Source organism: Alexandromys fortis, unplaced genomic scaffold (genome assembly GCF_014885135.2).
Source record: "Alexandromys fortis isolate MF-2015 unplaced genomic scaffold, M_Fortis_MF-2015_v1.1 scaffold_186, whole genome shotgun sequence".
NCBI classification, from domain to species: Eukaryota; Metazoa; Chordata; class Mammalia; order Rodentia; family Cricetidae; genus Alexandromys; species Alexandromys fortis.
This window is the reverse complement of record NW_026068067.1, coordinates 2,886,697-2,908,208: the sequence shown is the minus strand read 5'-3', so window position 1 is coordinate 2,908,208 and position 21,512 is coordinate 2,886,697. Positions and strand designations below refer to the sequence as shown.

The window sequence follows — 21,512 nt, the reverse complement described above, 5'->3', positions numbered from 1 at the left end:
TCTCTCTCTCTCTCTCTCTCTCTCTCTCTCTCTCTCTCTCTCTCTCTCTCTCTCTCTCTCTCTCCTCCTCTTTGGTTTTTTAAGGCAGGATTTGTTTGTGTAGCTCTGGCTGTCCTGGAACTTGCTCAGTGCACCAGACTGCCTCAAACTCAGAGATAAACCTGCCTCTGCTTCCAGAATGCTGGGATTAAAGGTGTGTACCACTACCTGGCTTTGGTTTTGGATTTTGGTAAGTCTTTTATATCCCTGGCCTCCTGCTCACCATGTGACTTGAGATTATATGACACTTAGTTTTAGTGTTTTGTTTAATGTATGGGTGTTTTGCCTGCGTGTATATCTATGTACTACATGTGCACCTAGTAACCAAGGAGGCCAGAAGAGGGTGTCAGAACCCCTACAACTGGAGTTACAGATAGCTGTGAGTAGCCATGTGGGTGCTGGTAATCAAACTTGGGTCCTCTGGAAGAGGAGCTAGTGCTCTTAACTGCTGAGCCATCTCTCCAGTGCCCACATCTAGTTTTATCTGGAATTAGAAATGGGGCCCAGGGCTTTGTGCATGCTAGGCAAGCATTCCCCCATGGTGCCTGCCTCCAGGTCAACATGTAATCTGCTGAGGCATAGTCTTCTGGGACCACATCTCATATGTGGTCCATTACTGCTGAGCCTTCCTTACGTGAGCGGTGCTGTTCTGGCATCATTCCCCACTCTCAGGAGCCTGACTTCCCGTGAATGCTCAGAACCATCTGAAATTAATCTCCTCATACTGGACAATCAGGGGCAAGGAGGCAAGACATATCTTGGGGTCAAGTCAGGGAGCAAGCTGTACCTCAGCCACCAGGCATCCCTGGGGTTCCATGTCCAGCTGCACCTCATGCCTCTCGTTGTCCAAGAAGTCCTCCAACTTCAGAAATTTGAGTGCACACAGGCCCCTCTGGTCCCTCCAGAACACAGCCAACTCCAGCTCCCGTGCCTCAAGGAAGAAGAATGGGGCCATCCATCATCTCGGGTGTCTGAAGCCCAAACTCCTGTTCCTCTAATCCCATTGTCCCCCAACTCAGCTCACCCTCTCCAGTTCCAGGGTAAAGCTCTGGTCCCAGGCATTGGGGCCGCACGGCTTCCAGGCTGTCTGTCCCACCACCGCATTGTCCAGCTTGAGCACGGTGCTGACCTCGGCTGAAAGCAGGAGAGGGCAGCAGGTAAGGGGTGCTTGCTCCACACCCCGTCAGTGTCTTTCTAACGGCCTTGCCTCAATGTCCTGAGAGCTTGTCTTGCACAGTAAAGCCTTTAGTTCAGATTGTGGGTTGGGGAGAAGGGGTTGTTCATTTTGGGGTGTTTACCTTTTGGTTCTAAGATAGACTTTTCCTCCAAAGACCAGGCTAGCCTAGAACTTACTCTGAAACCCAGACCACCGTGAATCCTCCCACCTCAGCGTCCCAGGTCAATCCTCATTTTTGTTTGATGTTTTTTGAGATAGTGTTTCATGTAGCCCAGGCTGGCCCTGAACTTCTGCTCTTCCTGCTTCTATCTCCTAAATTCTGGGAGGCTTGTATGACCACACCAGATACGTGTTTGGTTGTTTGTTTTGAGACAGTCTTGTGTAGCTCAGGCTAGCCTTGGATACATTTTTAGGACGGTTATAAATTTTTCATTGCCCTATCTCTAAGCCTGCCAGGGTTGCAGGTGTGTGCTACCACACTTGGTTTATCTAGTGCTGGGACTCAGACTAAGGGCACCACACATGCTAGGCAAGCACTCCACATAACCTCTGTCCCTCGCCTACTGCTGTGCCCATCAGTTTATCTCCCTCATTTCGGCCCAGGAGATGTCAGCATCTTTCCCTAACAAACATGCTCTACTCTAGCACCGGCCATCCTACTTCCTGTCTCCGAGGGCCTGAAGCTCCCCACAGCCCTCAGTGTTTATCCGTGCTGTGGCATGGCACATGGTCTCCTGGCTTCTGAAATTGAATTCTAGTCCACTATTTCTGTTTTCATAAAACACAATGGACATGACATCTCCCTTCTTTTTTTTTATATATATTTATTTATTTATCATGTATACAATATTCTGTCTGTGTGTATGTCTGCAGGCCAGAAGAGGGCACCAGACCTCATTCCAGATGGTTGTGAGCCACCATGTGGTTGCAGGGAATTCAACTCAGGACCTTTGGAAGAGCAGGCAATGCTCTTAACCACTGAGCCATCTCTCCAGCCCCCAACATCTCCCTTCCTTTCATTTTGAAAACCGCCACAAACCAGGTGTCTAGCACCTCAGACCCTTGTTCAGTTCTTTGATGGACACAGAAACTAAACTGTTAGGTCACGAGGTTGTTGCTATTTTCCCCCTTTATGTTTGTTGGGTTTGGGATGGGACCAAGGCCTCAAGCACGCTACGCAAGTGCCCTCCTCTGAGCCCGTGACCCCATTCCTCTGGCGGATTCTAGGCAGCTCTAGCACTGGTCAGGTCCCCAGCCTGCAGTTTCCCACAGTGGCTATTTCACTTACACTCCCACACCCCATGTAAACAGGTTCCAACTTCTCTATGTCCTTTCTTATGTTTGTGGGCTTTTGTTTTGTCTTGTTTTTGTTTTGGTAAGTTATCCCAATGGATGTCACCATTTTATCTATTTAATTTTTATTTTATCTATTTACTTTTATTTTTATGTGTATGAGTGTTTTGCCTGCATGTGTACTAGGTGTGTGTCTGGTGCCTGAAGAGGTCAGAAGAGGGTGTCAGATCCCCTAGAACTGGATTTATGGAGGGTTGTGGGCAGGTATGTGGATAATGGGAACCAAACCCAAGGTCCTCTACAAGAGCAGCAAGTGCTCTTAACTGCTGAGCCATCTCTCAGGCCTCTCATTTTTATTGTTTAATTATATGTGCATATGTATGTCTGCGTGGGAGATTGTGCACATGACGTAGAGATCAGGGAGGGCAGAAGAGGGCATCGGGGCCGTGGAGCTACCGTTAAAGCAGTCAGGAGACCCCTGCTGTGGGCTGAAGTCCTCTGTAAGCTCAGTACATACTTTTACCATTGAGTCCTCTCTCTAGTGCCTGTTCAGTGGTGGAAAAGTCAGGGCAACTGTGCTCCCAGCTTACTCAGCTGGCTGAGGCACGAGTGTCATCACTTGAGGCCAGCATTTGAGGGCAGCCTGGCTTTGAATAAACACGCAAACAGACAAATCGATAAATAAAATGCTACAAATGCAGACACCCTACCCAGCCACTCACTCACTCGTGTTTTCAGCTTCTCCCTTGAGGCTGCTCCGTCCACTAAGGCTTCCGCTTCGGCTGTAAAGACCCCGAGCTGGGCGGTTTAGGAAAGGGGTACGGCTGTCAGGGGTTCCAGATGCCCCAGCTGAGAGGGAAGGGTTCCAGGGGATGGTCTCTGGAAGATTCCTGCAGCCTATCACGCGTACTTCCAGGGTCCCTGCAGGAAGGACAGGCTCATGGGAGGCAGGCTAAGGGGACAGAGCAGCGGGAAAAGGACCTCTGCTCATGCAAGTGGCAGCTGAGAAAGGGCAGCCAGTGGGGGCTTTGACACTGCGCCGGAGTAGAGGACAAGTAGTCTAAGGAAGCTCAGGTGTGACGTTTTCAAAGAAAGAAACTGTTGAGGACAGCCAGAAGTAAAGCCTAAGGAGGAAAGCAGCACTGTGGGGGCTGCTAATGGCCTGCCACAGGCTGGGGACCCGGCAGCGGAAGGCAGGGCCAGGGGGGGGGGCAGAGCAAGAAGATGGCTATCAGAGATGAAATGGGAACCAGTAGAGGAAGGGGAAGGAGACGATGAGAAGCCTGGAGACCAGGTAAGGAGTCTCAGAGCGAGACCCCAGGGGTGCAGCCTGGAGCCCACCTGTGAGAGGTGCAGGCTTGCTCAAAGTGCTGTAGTGCGTGGCAGGGAAGGGCCCGGGCAGCACTGCACTGAAGGCTGACGATGAGGCCGCAGTGAGCTCCTCCCGAAGTAGCCGTCCCTTGGGGTGATCAGCCGGGAGCTCCCCGAGGCGCCGCTCCAGTGACTCATGCAGCAAGCCCAGCTTTTGGTTAGATTCAGTCAATTTCTCCTGAGCCTGAGGTAGAAGGCAGAGCGCTAAAGACAGGCATAGGCCCCCAAGAACCCACCCACCTCCAGCAACTTCTTCCTCAGGCCTAAACCTCCAGCAACTCTGGTCCCATCAGGTGGAGCCTTAAAGACTAGGCCTTGCCCCTTGCTGGAGCCAGGACCCACTGAGGCTCCATCCTCACCAAAGCCTTTTCTTTTCTGGTGCCCACCACCTCACTTAAAGCTCGGTCTCTTGCAGGTAGGTGTCCCACCTCTCACAGGCCCCAGTTTAAGCCCCACCCCTTCCCAAGACTCTACCCTGCTCCTAGTTTAGATCTGTCCTGGTGTCTCTCCTCTTTCTTATTGAGGCACCACACTTAATGGCGGCCCATCTAGGTTCCGGCTCCATCCCTCATCATGACTGCTCCTGTTGGATCTCCCTATCTCTCCTGTGTCTCAGACCCGTCCTCCCGCATCTTGAATGCCCTCCCCTAGTAGAAGCCCTCAGTGTCACCTCGCTGACTGCCTTGCGGTCTGGGGCCTTGGAAGCACTGAGCAGGCGCAGGACATTCTTGGCACCTTCTGCCACAGCATGCTCCACTCTGAAATGGTGTCTCAGCTCCTCAATGCGAAGCTCTACAGCTCCCAGCTCTGGGCCTCCTATGGGCATGGGCCACATGACAGTGGGACAACCTTCAGGGTAGCCTGATCCCAGACACACCACGTGGACAGACAGACACATGCACACCACACACTGCCACCAAAGCGCATCACGGTTTTCTGCTGGAAAGGACTGTTGTACTTCCACCCAAACTCAAGTCACTCTTACTCAAACACCAGAACCCTAGGGACATGGTCACCCAAGTACATTCACAGAAATGACACACAGGCACACTGTCAGTCTAGACTTAGGGACAGACATTGTAACAGCCCTTGTGAGTCCCAGGGAATAACACGGGACAAAGGGAGCACTGTAATCTACAAGGGCAGATATCATCCACAGCCAGTGGCCATCACCCACACATTACACTTTTCAACAAGGACTGTCATGAAGACATAACTCAGATATTCCTAAAATTTGGGTTCCCTTCACATTCTAATGAACTGCCACCAATAGGGACGCAGTAAGAAACTGAATGTGTGTGTCCTGCACCAGTTTACACGTGGAGTTCAACTCTAATGGGATGGTATTTGGCTATTCGGAGATGGGGGTCTCTGAGCGAGATGAGGTCACAAGGGAAGAAGTCAAGAGCTAGCAGGGTAAATTACTGGGAAAATTACTGGTGCACAGGAACCCTTCCATTCCCAGCATACACACACACACATACACACATACACACACACACACACACACACACACACACACACACACCCAACACACACACACACACACACACACAGCAGTAAAACAAAACAGGAAACTCAAAAAACAAACAAATAAAAAGTTGAATGTGGGGGAGCACACCTGTAATCCCAATACTTGGGACAGAGAGTAAGAAGTTTAGAAGTTAAAGTTACACGAGCTCCAGGCCAGCCTGAGTTACATGAAACCCTGCCCCAAGAAAGAAAAGAAGTGTGGGGGGGAGGAGGAGAAGGAAGGAAGAAAGGAAAGGAGGGAGGGAGAGAGGAAGGAACAAAGGAAGAAAGGACAGGAAAAGGGAAAAGAAAAAGGAAGCAAAGGGCGGGGAGAATAAAGAGCCTGCTAAGCCAGAGCCCACATGGAAAGAAAGAACTGACCTCACTTAGTTGTGCCAACACATACTCAAAAATAAAGAAATATAAATAAATAAACAAACAAACAAATAGGAAAAATGAAACAAGCCTATAATCACAGCACCTGGGAGACTGAGGCAAGAGAATTCCAAAAGTTCAAGGCCAGCCTGGGCTACAGAGTGAATCTTTGTCTCAAAACATCAAAAATAGGACTTGGGAGATGACTCAGTGGTTAAGGGCACTTGCTAGTCTTGCAGAGGACCCAAGTTTAGTTCCCAGTACGCATGCTGGACAGTTTACAACTGTCCGTACCTAGAGCTTCCACTGGGACCTGGTGCCCTCTTCTGCCTTCTCTGGGCACCCACACATGGGCACATGGGCACACACATAATTTAAAAATTTAAAAAATAGCCGGGCGGTGGTGGCGCACGCCTTTAATCCCAGCACTCGGGAGGCAGAGGCAGGCAGATCTCTGTGAGTTCAAGACCAGCCTGGTCTCTAAGAGCTAGTTCCAGGACGGGCTGCAAAGCTATAGAGAAACCCTGCCTTGGAAAACCAATAAACAAACAATCAAACAAATTTGTTTTAGAGAAAATTAAGAATAAGGAAATGCAGAAGATGAGAGGCAGCAGAGAGCTTGCTTGTGTGCACCTGTTTCCTTCCCTCCAAAGCTCCCACAGCTCCTTCTTCTTCCACCATCTCAGAGAGCCTGGCTATGCTACACCCCACTCCCACACCTGTGCTTGTGGCTGTGAAGAAGCTGCCTTATGTTTGTATAGCCTCATTTGTAGCTCTAGCCTAGGGCGGCTCAAGTCACCCAAGACAGACACTGTGAGCACTCGAAAGCACTGCCATTTTGATATCAGTTGTAAGTACACTGAACCTACAGGCAAATGAGCAGACAGCCAAACCATAAAGACACCGTCCTATTGCACACAGGACACTGTCACAGGTCAGCCATCAGACAGACATAGCCCATCACCTTCACCAAGGGCACTTTGATAGGTCCTGGTGAGCATGTGAAAAGCTAACAGCCTGACCCTGGGGAGACAGCTCAGTAAAGAGCGTGTCATGCAAGCACGAGGACCTGAGTTCCACTCTCCAGAATCCACCGCAGGTAGGGCAGTGTGCCCTGCCATCCCAGAGACCTGCCAGCCAGCCAATCTAGGTAAATCGGTGAATCACTAGTAAATCACTCAGGGATACTGTCCCAAAAAACAAAGTAGTGCTGGGTGTGCTGGCCCAGTCTTTAATCCCAGCACTTGGGAGGCAGAGGCAGGCGGATCTCAGCCTGCTCCACTCGGTGAGTTCCAGGACGATCAGAGCTACATAGTGAGACCCTGTCTCAAAAAAGAAAAATGGGCATAGTCATAATGTGGCAAAAGTCCTAGGACTCAGGTAGGTGTAGGGTGTAGTTGCACAAGTCTGTAACACCAGCACTCAAGAGGCTGAGGCAGAAGGACCACAAGTTCTAGGTCAGCCTGGGCTACTTAGCAAGTATGAGGCTAGCTTGGGCTACAGAGTGAAAGGCTGCCCCAAAAGGAGGTGGTGGTGCTGGAGAGATGGCAAGGGTGCAGAGTATATACTGTTTTCCAGAACACCTGCATGGTGGCTCACAGTCATTTATGACTCCAGTTCAAGAGGATCTGATATCCTTCTCTAGCTCTATAGAAACCAGACACACAGTGGTGCACAGACATGCAGTTAAAACATGCACAGACTTAAAATAAAAGCAATAAAAGAGGGGCAGAAAGGAGAACAGAAGAAAAAGGAGGGAATAGGGAAGAAGGAAGAGGAAGAGGAGAAGGAAGAGGAGGAAGAGGAGGAGTTGTTAGACTCAAGTCTTGGGAGAATGCACTGCCATATGGACAAGGCAGAGGGCCAAGACAGGAAGTGCCACCACGTGACACATACGGAAGCCACACTAGTACTGATAGGTGCACACCCAATGTCAATGGTAGAAAAGTCATGCCCAGGATGAAGGCACAAGGACAATCACAGCCCGCATGAAGCATGGCACCTGGTGCAGAGATGACAACTGTCACACAGGCACAGGTAACCAGAGCTCCAGTCACACCCACTCATGGCCATCTGAGGACAGAACCACTGTCCCCTGTGTGGAACTTTCTTGTCAGACGTTCTTTGGACATCAGCCCCAAATAACGACACAAGACTTATTAATTATGAAAGCTTGTCCTTTAGCTTAGGCTTGTTCCCAACCAGCTCTTGTGACTTAACCTGCTCCTATTAATCTGTGTTCTGTGGCTAGTTACCTATCTTCATAATATATACCCAACCTCCTCAGTGTCTCACTGTGTCTCTGCCTCTCCCCCAGAATCCTATCTCTGCCCAGAAGTTCCGCCTAACGTCTCCTGCTATTGACTCTTTATTAAACAATCCTTAGGCCAGTAAGGCAAAACACAGACACATCTTCACGTAGTGTAAATAAATAGCTTGAAACAGTCACCCTGTGCCTTTAGTTAGTTGTTGTAGTAAGTACACAACAATTGATACGGACACAACTGCAGGGCGCCAGGCACGTCACCTACACACAGTCACACTCTGGCACACATGGCCACTCAGGGTTCCATCAACAGTTGACGCTCCTTTGCCTGTCACAGTGACACAGTATTCACAGTGACCAGGACAGCTCTTGGCATCTGTCATGGTTGTTTCTGTTTTGTTTCTTGGCTGGAACTCACAAAGATCTGCCTGTTTCTGCCTCCTGATATTGTAATTAAAGGCCTGCACTACCACCTAGGTGCCCAGCACTGATAAAACTGGTTTTAGGAGACAGCTTGCTACAATCTAGAATTAGTTAGGGAGTCTCCAGGGCATTGTCTAGATAAGGACGGCCTGTGGGGAGGAGGGCGGAAGACCCACCCACTGTGTGTTTTGTTCTCTGGGCAGGGGAGACTGGATCGTAGAAGGGTGAGGAAGAGAACAGAGAACCAGCACGCATGCGCGCATTCATGCACTGCTCTTGACTCTGGGCTGTCGCGTTACAGCTTCTTCAAGGTCCTGCTGACAAAACCTCGCTGAAATGACGGACAGGGGCCTGGAGTGGGAGCCAAATAAGCCCTTGCTTCACTGTGTTGCTTTTGTCGAGATATTTTTTTAAAATCTTTTTTTTCTATTTTAATGTTGTATGGGTGTTTTGGTTGCATGTATATTTGTGCACCATGTGCATCTGTGCCCACATCATACAGGAAAATGTGCTGAATCCCCTAGAACTGAAGTTATAGGTTGTGAGCTACTATGTGGATGCTGGGTATCTGAACCTGCACCTCTAGAAGAGCAGTCAGCATCTAAACACTCAGCCATCCTTCCAGCCTCTCCCCCCCCCCCCCCCCCCCCCCCCCCCCCCCCCCCCCCCCCCCCGCCTCTACACATACACACACACACACACACACACACACAATTTAAAAACAAAGTGGAGAGAAATCAAGGAAGACACCTGGCATCAGCTTGGGCCTGCATGCATAAGTGCATATGTGAGCCTGCACATAAAAGCAATATGCAACCACTCTGGGGAACACCTACAGCTCTGGACAGCTAGTGTGACAAGGGAACCACATGATCGTGACCACTATGGCCCATTTCCATAAGGAGCTGGACATGAGATGTATTCAGTTTTGTGGCTTTTTGAGACAGGATCTTGCTATGTAGTGGAAGCTGTGCCGGAACTCAAAAGCCTCCTGCCTCAGCCTCCAGCGCGGTAGGATGAGAGGCCTCTGTCACTACGCCTAGTTCACCAAGGCTTGGTCTCCACTCCTTAGCTCTGTGGAGGTGGTAAAAAAGCAAACATGAAAAAATGGCTATACCTGTGCCAACATCAAGGCACCTGGGCCTGGTGGCACAAGCCTATAATTCCCAACATTTATAAGGTGAAGGCAGGAGGACTGAAAGTTCAAGTCTGGTCTAGGTCACATCGTGGGCGGTGGAGGCACAATCATTCCAGCACTCGGGAGGCAGAGGCAGAGGGATTTCTGTGAGTCTGAGGCCAGCCTGGTCTACAGAGTGAGCTCCAGGACAGCCAGGGCTGTGTAGAAAAACCTGTCTCAAAACTAAACTAAACTAAACTAAAAGCAACCAAGGATACAGCTGAGCGGTGACTGTTGAGAGAGCTTGGTGCCCTTCAGAAGAGTCAGGTGTGTTCCCCAGACCCACACGGGGTGACTCACAGTCACCTTAACTCCAGCTCTAGGCCTTCTTCGGGCCTCTGGGGAACCTGCTCACATACGTGCACACATATACATAAACTAAATCTTTAAAACAACCCTTAAAAAAAGGAATAGGGCATGGCTGGATGGTACCATGCCCACACAGACTCTACCAGTGAAGGCCTTGGGGCATGGTTCAATAACACAACACAAGCCTAGTAGACAGGAGTCCCTGGACTCTATCCTGAACACAACAAAAGAAAGAAAGAAAAGGAAGGAAAAAGAAACAAACAAACCAGCAGGTGCATTTGGCCTGAAGGCAGCATTTGACTACAACTATCCTAGCCCAAACCTAGAATGGAACCAAAGGTTTAGTCAGAAACGGCAGGAAGAGGCTCCCTTCACAGTGAGATTAATTCCCGCCTCCTTGCCATACACAGCAAAGCATTAAGGAGAGAAGGCTGAGTGCAGGCAGGCAATATGAAGGGAAAGGCCTCACCTTGGGCCTCTTCAGGAGCCGCCTGGCTCTCCAGCTGGCCAGCCTGTAGCGCACGGCGAAGCTGCATACGGATGATGTCAATCTTGGTCTTACTATCCTGCAGCATCTGCTGGGCCGTCAACAGCAGCTTCCGGTCCTAGAGACAGACATGCAAGGTAGTAGAAGACTGGGAACTCAAGTCTGACAGCAACCCTGCTGCCATGCCATGAAGGCCTTGGGGCCAGTGCAGCGAGATACAGTCCATGGGCTTCACTCCAGCTCTGCCACCAAGAGCTGAGCCTTGTGGCCTCACCCCCCTCATCTGCAAAGTCTGGACCGCCACTGGGCTGAGGACTCAGCCAGTTTGGACCAGTTGGAGCTACATCCTCCTCAGCTCTCAGCACATCTGTGCGGATGTCTGCAGGGTCACAGACAAATTGCCGTATACTGTAGTAATTTATAGATAGATAGATAGATAGATAGATAGATAGATAGATAGATAGATAGATATAGATGCCTAGAGCAGGTCAAACCAGAGACAAAAAGCAGACTAGTAGTGGCTAATTGGGACACAGCCTTCTGTCACAGCGATAGAATGTTCTAGAACACTGTCCCACCTTGGTGCTGCCATTGCTGTAAGTCTGGATCATGTTTTCTGCCCCCTGTTTGACCTTCAGCTCAATGGCCAGTTGTTTCTCCAGGCCAGCCACTCGGCTCAGGTTGGTGGATGAGCACATAGGGCTGCCCTCTCCCAGGGATTGGGGAGCATCTGAGGAAACAAGGAGGGAAAAGAATCACACAGTTGTCACTTCAGTAGACCTGGGAGACTTTGCCCCAGCTGATAGGAAGCCCTCAACCCAGAAAAGGAGCCTGCGGGCCAGTACACAGGCAGGAGACACATAGCCCTCAGCGCTGCAGTGGGCCCAGCATGAAGGAAGGTGGTTAGTGACCAGGTATGCAGGTTTTCAGGGTTAGCTGGAATAAATGCCCTTATCTACCTAAGGGTATGTAAGCCCACTGGTGTGAGTGTGACTATGTCTGTAAGCACAGGGGTAGTAGGAGTGTGGTACCCTAGATGTGGGTGTAATTGGGGTTAGGAGGTCTGTGTGAGCTTACGATCACTGTTTCAGTTGGTACCACTCAGTTCTGATCTCTAAGGGCACCTGAGATTCTGGTTTGAGGCTTGGCTGTTGTCACAGTCAGAGGTGAAGTCTGTACCTCAAGAGTAGTAGGGTCAGGGCGGTAGACTCACTGCAGAAGGGGCTTATGGGATTCTCAGCTTGACTCCACCCAAGTGTTGATGGGATAATATTGGACCCCAATAATGGACACAGCTGTATTTAGAGGGGCTGGTGCTGAGTCTGTTGACTGTATATAAAGTCTGCTGTGGATGAGACAATGTTGGGGCACCTCTGGGTTGGTGTGACCAGGTGGAAGAGCTCTGATGTCACTGCAGGTTAGTGTCTCACGGTGTAGGTGACGGGGTACAAATCTTGGGTGCTGTCATGACTGTGCTACAATGTCTGGAATCATGAAGCCATGTTTGCTGTGTTGCTCAGGTATCATTATTCCATCACTGACTGTGCACTTCTGAACTCTCTGGGTATCCTCTCGTGTTCCTGTGACCATGCACATCTTGGCTACAAGATGAAGGACCTCTGTGACCTTGTATTGTTGCTGTGTGAACACACATAACACTACTGAACTCTGGCGAGGATAAATTATGTGTGGGTTCTGTGTGTGTGTGTGTGTGTGTGTGTGTGTGTGTGTGTGCATGCATATGTGTATATATGGAAGCTAAAGGGACAGCAGGTAAATTCTTCAATTGCTCTCTGTCTTCCTTCCTCCCTCCCTTTCTCTTTTGAGATAAGGTCTCTCACTGAGCCAGCCTGGCGCTCTCTGATTCAACTGCTGTGGCTGAGCAGTGAGCCTGGAGCTCCTTCTCCATCTCCCAAGCACTAGAATTAGCACCACACGTGGCTTTTACTTGGGTCCTTGGACCCCAAACTCAAGTCTATGTTTGCACAGTGAACACTTCACTGGCTAAGTTTCTCAACCTCTTTTATTTTAACTATGCTATGATCAAAATTTTTTTTGACATAGGGTTTCTCAAAGGCATGCAACACCACCCACGGGCCAAAAATTTAAATTTGTAAAAATATAAAAATGAGCCTTATAGCTAGGGGTAGTGGCATACTCCAGTAATCCCAGCACTGGGAGGCAGAGGCAGATGGATCTCTGTGAGTTTAAGGCCAGCCTGGTCTACAGAGTGAGTTCCAGGACAGCCAGAGCCACACACAGAGAAACCCAGTCTTGGGGGGGGGGGGGGGGAAGAACCCTCCTGGGCTTAGCATTCCAATAAGTAATCTCTGTTACTCGGGAGACTAAAGCAAGTCCATGCCCTGCCTGGGCAACATAGTGAGATTTTGTCTCAAAACACATGTTTTTTTTTTTTTTTTTAAAAAAAAAAAAAAAACCTGAGTCGAGGGCTGAGGTATAGCCCAATGGTACAAAACATACTCAGAGTGTAGACGTCCCCAAATTCCTCCCCAGGACCCAATTAAATTCAAATCTTTAACCGTTGCAAAAGTCTAGGGTGATGTGGCTCAGCTGGTAGGATGCTTGCCTTGCACGAAGAACTGGGCTCCATTCCCAGCACTGCTAAACTGGGCACACTTTACAGGGAGGGTCGGGGGCCTAAGCCATCCTCAGCTGCAGCGACTTTAAGGCCAGGCTAGGCCTCAGGAAACCCTGTCTCAAATGGCACACGCCTTTAATCCCAGCACCAGGGAGGCAGAGGCCAGGTTGGTCTACAGAGTGAGTTCCAGGACACCCAGGGCTACACAGTAAGACCTGCCTCAAAGAAACAAGGGTTCCGAGGAAAGGCTGGAGAGAGCGCTCTGCTCTGTGGAGGACCAAGGCTGGGCCAGTGCCCATATCAGGGACTCACAGCCACCTGTAACTTCAGTTTCAGGAGCCCCTGACATGTGACACACATAAAGACATCCGGGAATATACACACACACATAAATGAAAAACTAAAAATACGTTTTGTTTTGTTTTGGTTTCGGTTTTGTTTTTAGAGACAGGGTTTCTCTGTGTAGCCCTGGATGTTCTTGAACTCACTCTGTAGACCAGGCTGGCCTCAAACTCACAGAGATCCACCTGCTTCTGGTCCAGAGTGCTGGGACTAAAGGCGTGTGCCACCACTGCCTGGCTGTTTTAATTTATTCATATGTGAATTTTTATCTGGAGTTGTTTTTCTTTTTTTTCTTCCCTGGGTTGCAAGTAGCTTTGTTTTTGATTTTTTAGACAAAGCTTTTTACTACGTAGCCTGACTGGCCTTGACTCACAGATATCTACCTCCCTCTGTCCAATACATAAACACATATAGATATAGATATACAAACACAAAAAAATAAAACAAAGCAAAGAACAACAGAAAATAGTCTATAACTGCTGTTGTACTGGTATAATTGTGCAAGGCTCTGAGTGACAAGTGTGCAGTATTTGGGTGTGGGAGCCCATGAGTTTCTGGGTGTTCATGGGACAGCATGTCACTCAGATGCTGTCTGGGCACAGCTATAGCTGTTTCCTTAGGTATGTGGTGACAGTGTGTGGACCTTTAGTGTTATCTAGATGTCGGCATGTGTATTTAGGTATTCCCTACACCAAAGACAGCTTTGGGTGGCATCTGGGTGACATTACATCACAGGTGTAATGTCTGGGTGTTAGTCACCCTGTGAGTCTGGCATTTGCCATGACTCTGGTTGACCCAGGACAGTATCCTGATGGGAGTTTAACTCCAGAAAGTCAGTGACCCTGCCTGCTCCCAAGCTTTCTGCTCACCACTCCCGGCTGCAGGGTCAGGCAGCACCACATGCGCATGCAGCTCCTGCAGCTGCTGGTGGAGCAAGTCAAGGCGTCGAGCAGAGCCCCTCAGCAGCAGCTCCACAGGGCCCAAGCTGCGGCCCAGGTCAGTGGTGGCTCGCCTCAGGTTCTCGGCGCCCTCCTTCAGCTTCAGCTCCTTGCGGATCTCCCTCTTCAGTCGCTCTCGTTCTAACTCCAGTTGCTGCTGCACCCCGGGGGCTGCCAGGTCTGCCCCAGCCAGACCCAGCTGCTCCAGCAGCGACCAGCTGCGAGGCTCGCTCTGCAGGGGGAGGGACCAGACACAGAGGTCAGGGGCTGAAGGACAGGTGGCCTCACCAGGGCGCAGCTCACCTGACCTACCACTTTATTCTACTGCACCCTAGAATTCCAGGGACAGGGAGGCCTGGGGGCCTGTCCCTCCTCCCTGACCCTCATAATCTGGGCCAGAAAGATGGCTCAGGGGTAAAGGTTCTTGATGCCAAGCCTAGTGACCCGAGTTCACCCCCCAGGAATCTACACAGTGGAAGGAGAGAATCAACTCCTAAAAACTGTCCTCTGACCTCTACCACACCCACACACACAAATAAATAAATAGAGGGCTTGAGAAATGACTCCATTAAAAACATGCATTGCTCTTGCAGAGGAACTGAATTCCGTTTCAAGCCTCTAATTCCAGATCTAGGGGGACTTGACACCTCTGGCCTCATCAGGCACTGGTGTGCATGTGTACATAACCCCACAGTCACATATGCATAATAAAAATACAAATAAACAAATAGGAAGTCAAAGAATAGACCAAGAACAAGATCTCCTTCCTCCCTTGTTTGCAAGAACCAGTATCACCACAGGTGGGCCCTATTTCCCTTAATTTGTGACCTATGCAATAGGATTCTAGCAGGAAGGTTCCAGAAGATCCCTCTTTCCTTCCAGTTTCCTGCACTCCTAAGCAGGAGGTCCCAAGTGGGCTACACATCTCTTTTGTCATACTCCAAAACCAGGAAAACCTTAGAGACATATTCTGACTTCTCTCATCTGCATTCCCAAACTGGAGGTCCCAAGGGCTGGCCCTGCCTCCCTGGCTTCTCTATCTGGTACTCCAAAGAGCAGCTCTCATCTCCTCCCACATCTCTCGATCCTGAGAGCTGCCATGGCACCCAGAAGTTTCACCCTCCATCTAGAGAGCTGTCTTTTGTGCCCCATCTCCTTCCTACCCTTAATACCCAATGATAGGCACCCAGATTAGACCCTCCAGCTTTTTCTGCCCATCCCATGAAGACCCTAGCTCCCACCTCCAGCTCCAGATCCAAAGGGGGATCAGCCGCCATCTGGGTCCTGGGTCTGGTCTGAGGACCACGCCCTCTTCCTGAACCTCAGCCCTGCCAGGGCCTCTGGACTGCCACTTCCTCTTTCCTGCTGACTCCCAGCATCCTCTACGCCAGGGCAGCTCTAGGGCATGGGGTTTTTTTGTTTTGTTGTTATTTTGTTGGGGCAATGGTTTTGGTTTTTTGTTTGTTTATTTTTTGAGACAGGGTCTCTCTATGTAACCCCTGCTGTCCCGGGATTTACTATGAAGACAGGGGTGGACTGAAACTCAGAGATCCACCTGCTTCTGCCTCTTGGGTGCTGGGATTAAAGGCGTGTGGCATGTAAGAGGTTCTTCCTACATTATCCCCTAAATGGCCATGCTTGCTTCACTAGAGGCAAAGCTAGGGACAGGCATTCCTCAATTCACGACCTGAGAGAACACCCTGGACATATACACCCACAGTATGTATGCAGCAGGCAGGATCTCACATGGTACACAGGTGTGTAGTCCATAGGCTCACAGGTATGATCCCAGGTCCAGCTTTGCAGGTGTGAGATTTGTTGTATAGGCTCACGTATGCTCATACAGTACAGGTTCATATATATGTATACCCTTGTCACAACTAGCTTCAGTTGTCAACCAGACAAACTCGTGAAGAGGAGACTTCAGTTGAGGAGCTGCCTATCAGACTGGTCTATCAGACATTTTCTTGATTGCTGATTGATGTGGGAGGGCCCAGCCTTCTGTGGGTGATGCCACCCCTGGGCAGGTGGGCCTGGACTGTGTAAGAAAGGTGCTGAGCAAGCCAGAGGAAGTGAGGAGTAAGCAATGTTCCTCTGTGGCTTTGCTGTCTTGAGCTCCAGCCCTGACTTCACTCCATGATGGACTATAATTTATAAGACCAAATAAACCCTTTCTTCTCCAAGTTGCAATTGGTCAGTCTGTTATCACAGCTACAGAGAGCAAACTAGACCAATCCCCACCCGCAGGAGTGTGTGGACAGGGCATGGGTTCACAAGAGTGTGCAGCTACCAGCTCTGCAGGTCTAGGGTGCACAGAGCACCGACTCACACTCATCTGCACTTCCTCCAGGCACCTGCAGGTGTGTGCCTGGAACACGGCTCATGTGCACACATACTGCACTCCCATCCATGTGAGCACATGGGTGAACACAGGCTCCCACACCTGCCTGCACAGACCCTCATAACGAACAGCCATGAGTGCGAGTCTGAGTCCCCCGGGAAGCTGCTCTCTCAGTGCACCTGCCAATTGGCCAGTGACTACAAGCTCCAGCACATACATGTGCTCACATGCTTCTTTTGTTTGTTTGTTTTCTTTTTGAGATGCAGGGCTTGTACATGCTCACATTCCTTTTGCTTTGCTTTTCTTTTTTTTTTAGTTGCACTGCCCATGCCCCGACAGCAACTGTGAGCTCCCTCAGGCCCTCAGCCCTGCTACTGTCTGCTCATGTCTTGCCCGTAGTCCCCAACATCCCCTCAAGAATCAGAACAACCAGTTCTGCAGTGGTGAGTGTGTGCACACGCACGCGCGCAGCTTCCTGTAGACAGGCAGCATCAACTTCCTGCTTCCTCCTACCCAGATGTCCACCACAGCTGATGGCAGCTTGGAGGCCTCGGGGGCCCACTTGGCCTAGTAGTAGCTCCCTAAAGCTAACACCAGGAGGAGACAGCCCTGAGTGGCCCCAAACAGCAGCCCATAACTGTTTGCCGAATATACACCAAATCCCAACTACAGCAGTTACAAGGCTGTACATATCAGGGACAAGGTATGTGAGGACATTCTATTTCTCACCAGATTTTGCAGTGAACCTAAAACTGCTCTTAAAACTATTCTATTTTAAAACAGTAGCAGTGTTGCTGGAGAGATGGTTCAGCAGTTAAGGGCTCACACTGCTCTTCCAGAGGATCTGAGCTCAGGTCCTAGCCATGCCAGATGGATCTGATGGCTCTGGCTTCTGTGGGCATATGTACATACCCCCCACATACATAATTAAAAACAATAAAATCAATAAAAAGTAGTAGCAACAGCAGCTACAGGCAGTGGGTGGAGTTTGGTAGCATGTACAACCACTGTACCTCTGAAGAGACAATAACAAGAGCTACCACAATCTCAGCCAGCCAGGTCTCACTAATGTCATCCCATGAGACAGGTACTATTTGTTTTGTTTGGCTTTATATTGTTTTGTGCTGGGATCTCAAGTAACCCACGGTGGCTTTGAATTCAATACACAGCTAAGGTTGGCCTTGAGTTCCCGACCCCCTGCTTCCACCTTGCCAGTGCACCCAGCACAGCACGATGCAGATGCTATAGACAGACAGATATCAAACTATCTTCAAGATGAATTAAGAAATCGAGGCCCGTGAAGGCTTGTTGCCACACTTGTTTAATCCCAGTACTTAGGAAGCCAGGGCAGGAGGATCTCCTTGAGTCCTGGCCAGCCTCATCTACACAATGAGACCCTGTCTCAAAACAAGCAAACAAAGAAGAAACCCACCAATAACAAAAACAGGAAGAACAGAAGAAAGGAAGAGACTAGCTGGGGCACTTTGCCCAAGGTCCCACAGTCAGCTAGAGATAATAGGGCCAGGCTTCCTACCGCTAGCTGGGAGGAATTCCAGGTCCCTCACACCTTGTTGCTGTGAGCCACCATCACAATGAGCAAAGTTCTCCGGGAGGGCAATGAGACTGCAGGCCAAGAGCACAGATCTTGTTGCTCTGTCATCTCCTCTCTATGTATCTGTGTACTAGTAACCATGGGGGTAAACTGAGGCTCCAGGAGGCCATAGCAGTGGCTCTCAAGGAAGGTGGGGTTGTTTTCTCATCACCTCTAGATACACATTATTGGTGGTCATTATAACCAAGGCATACAGGAGACACCTGTCAAGTGGAGGCCATTGCTGCGGCTCAACATCCCGAGGCACACAGCACAGCTCCCCACCACAAAATGATCCAGGCCCCAACGCCAGTGCTGGGGCCTTGGGAAGGGGTTGTGGGCTCCCATCTCGGATTGCCAATCTCCATGTTCACCCTTAGAGAACCAGCTGAGGCTCCACCTCCCTCCTCATAACCAACCAGTCATAACCCCATTCCCTCCTCCAAAACAGGAACAAGACTCAGGAAGGTTTGACCCAAGAGTTCATCAGGGAAGACAGACAGCATGGGGGATTTAAACCTAGCCTCACTGAACAACACCCTGCTGTGACCAGGCCCCACCCACGGTCCCTTATCAGCACCCCCACCACCAGCAGGCAAAGCAGGTACTCAGCCAGGAGCAGGGCCAGCTCTCATGGGGAGCATACAGGCAAAGAGGAAAAGTGAAGGCCCTCGGGCCTACCTCCAGCAGAGGAGGCCTGAGAATATGTAAAGCATGCAGGGAAGGAAGGAGGCAGGGCCTCCTGGGTCCTCCTCCCCCGGGTGATTCACTTGTGCCCAGGAACAAGGAGTCACTTGAGGGCAGCAGGGCAAACGCCTGGCCTGGTCTTGAAGCATTACAACATCAGCTTCTCCACCTGCCATCACAGACCTGGAGACACCAGAACAAGAACTCTCACCTCGGGGAACCCTTCTTGGCAAAGTAGCTAGGGATCCAGAACCCCACATCCTGAGATTTCAATGCCTGGGGCGTTTCCAGAATCGAGACAGGACATCCGTTTGCCAGACATAGAACAGACAGGCATGGAGGTGGTGGGACAGGGCAGCAAGTCCAAGCGGGAATAAACTTAAGAGAGACAACAGGAAGGGGACCGTGATGTGTGGGTCCAGCCTCATTCTGGGAATAACAGCCTCCGTGTGTGTCCAGTGTGGGGCACACCAAGCACATGCATGCACTGGGAGAGCCCTACACAGCCTTCTGTGGGCTTGAAGGCGAGCCGGCACCCAGTGCATCACGCCTGGAGGTCTGACCTTGTGAGATCGGCAGCACCAGATACGCCCAGCTCCTCGGCAAGGCCGGCAGGCCATCAGCAGGACTGGGGAAGAGGGGTACAGGAGAATACAGGGGAGACATGGGGGCAGGTGTGGAAGGAGATGAGAACCAGTTACATAGGACAATGGACTTACACGGTGGAGAACCAATGGAGCCACAAGGATACCAAGATCTCAGATTTGGGTCATTGTATTAGAAGGTGGGAAGTCACCCTGACTCTGCTTCCTCTTGGGAAGGTGGGTTCAGTAATGCCCAACAGGTCACACTGGGAAGGCCATGTAGTTGACAGATGCCAGTCACAGGTGTTTGTTGCGGGGGGGGGGGGGGGGACCCAGCCCTGTAGCCTTCCAGACATAAAATCCTTCCTGCCTGTGTGACAGGACACGCCCCACCTGGGATACAGCTCCATCTGTCAGAGAAGGGTGGCTAAGGGGAAGGGGGCGCTGGAGGAGGAACCCGGCCTCTGGCATAATGAAGTGACTTAGACACTTCCTCCAACAGGTGCCCATCTGGGTGGCGTCAAGACCATCGTAAAGACGTCTGCGGGCGGGGGTGGCCCGGGCTTTGTTGTGCGGGGGAGGGGCACGGACCACGGCAGGGTGCCAGGCACCTGCTCCAGGTGAAGCGGCACCAGCCAGAAACCGAACGCTGAGGACCTCGGCGAGGAGGGCCTGGGGACGAGAAGCACCGGAACCCGCAGCTGGCCTCGGACACCGCAGTGGGGCCCTCACTGAGTCCGCTGCCTCTCAGGGAGGGCGGGAGGAGGAGGTGCGATAGCAGAATCCCGAACAGCACCCCGTCCTCCGACCAGGTCGGCGCTCCCGCCTGCTACAAGGGCCCGCGCGGGCTCCCGATGGGGACCCCGTCCCGGGCTCTCCCAGTGCCTGGGTCCTCCGCGCCGTCCGGCCGCCCCGCGGGTGTGGACAAGTCGCCTACCTGCACGGCGTCGCCGGCCATGTCCTCCGGCCGCCCGCCAGGGGTCCCAGCGCCGAGGCACGGCTTGCGAGCGCGCGAGCGGGCGCGGCGGGAGGCGCGGCACCCAGACCCTCCCTGGCGCGCGGCGCGCTCTGGCCTGCTCCGCACGGCCCGGCCTGGCCAGGCCTCCGCCGAGCTGCACCCTCCGGCCCCAGCGGCTGCAAGACGGGTCACGTGAGCGCCGAGGTCCGCGCCTGGGGAGGAGGCGGGGCGGGGGCGGGGCTCCCGGCGGCCCCCGGGGCTCTCAGGCCCGAGTCGGGTCCCGTTTGCAGCGCCGCTCGCCCTGCGCTCCTCCTAGCATGCTGGAACTCTGAACAGGCCTAAGCCTTCGCGACACCCTGCAACACCCTCTCCTCCCTGCAACACCCGCCTCGGACCCCTCTGAAAGCCAAAAGTCACAATCTATGTCCCCACAGCACAGGCGCATCCTCCCATTTCCCCGGAGGCAAGCACTGGGAGAACAGGACTTCAAATCCCTGGGCCCTAGACCTTTGGAGACCACCGAACCTCTCCGGGCAAGGATGTCCGTAAAACTTAATGAGAAAGAGTAGGCTAAGTGTCCTCAAGCACACACACACACACACACACACACACACACACACCACACACAATGCCAGCGGCTGTCAATTTTATTGTTTTGAAGATTTTATTTTGACTTATGTATGTTAGAAATAAGTTTGAGGTGGCCAAGAAAGGGACCACCATTCTAACAAATGTCTGAGCGAGGCAAAATTTACTCTCGATCAAGAGAGTGCTGGCAGGAAGTACATTTGGTTTTTAGTCTAACTCAGGTGACCTCATAATCGTATTCAATTGGTTAGTGAAAAAAAAAAAAGTAGTGCCGAGGAGCTGGAGGAGGAAGGGGAAAGGGGTCACTGCTCCAAGCCTCAAATTCCTAGAAAGGAGCAAGGGAACCTTTGTGTAAACAAAAGTTTTACTGGGCAGGGAAGATTAAAACATCCCCGTAAAGTCTTAAAAGGTAAGGAGATAATGATTGCAGTTGCTGTCCAAAACACAAGTTTTAT

The 21,512-nt window shown here is 51.1% G+C and overlaps 1 protein-coding gene across 1 annotated transcript in view; it reads right to left on the bottom strand.

Moving 5' to 3' along the window:
- Pkn1 (protein kinase N1) overlaps positions 1 to 20,656 on the bottom strand; it is a 29,744-nt gene extending 9,088 nt beyond the window's left edge. Inside the window, exons 1-9 of the mRNA XM_050120697.1 lie at positions 20,449 to 20,656; positions 14,240 to 14,540; positions 11,008 to 11,159; positions 10,412 to 10,547; positions 4,551 to 4,696; positions 3,851 to 4,064; positions 3,236 to 3,430; positions 1,064 to 1,173; positions 827 to 970 (exon numbers count right to left, since the gene is read on the bottom strand). Of these exons, the coding sequence (XP_049976654.1) occupies positions 827 to 970; positions 1,064 to 1,173; positions 3,236 to 3,430; positions 3,851 to 4,064; positions 4,551 to 4,696; positions 10,412 to 10,547; positions 11,008 to 11,159; positions 14,240 to 14,540; positions 20,449 to 20,469 (1,419 nt within the window). The 5' untranslated portion in view covers positions 20,470 to 20,656. The remainder of the gene's footprint in view (positions 1 to 826; positions 971 to 1,063; positions 1,174 to 3,235; positions 3,431 to 3,850; positions 4,065 to 4,550; positions 4,697 to 10,411; positions 10,548 to 11,007; positions 11,160 to 14,239; positions 14,541 to 20,448) is intronic.
- Positions 20,657 to 21,512: the final 856 nt, after the last annotated feature.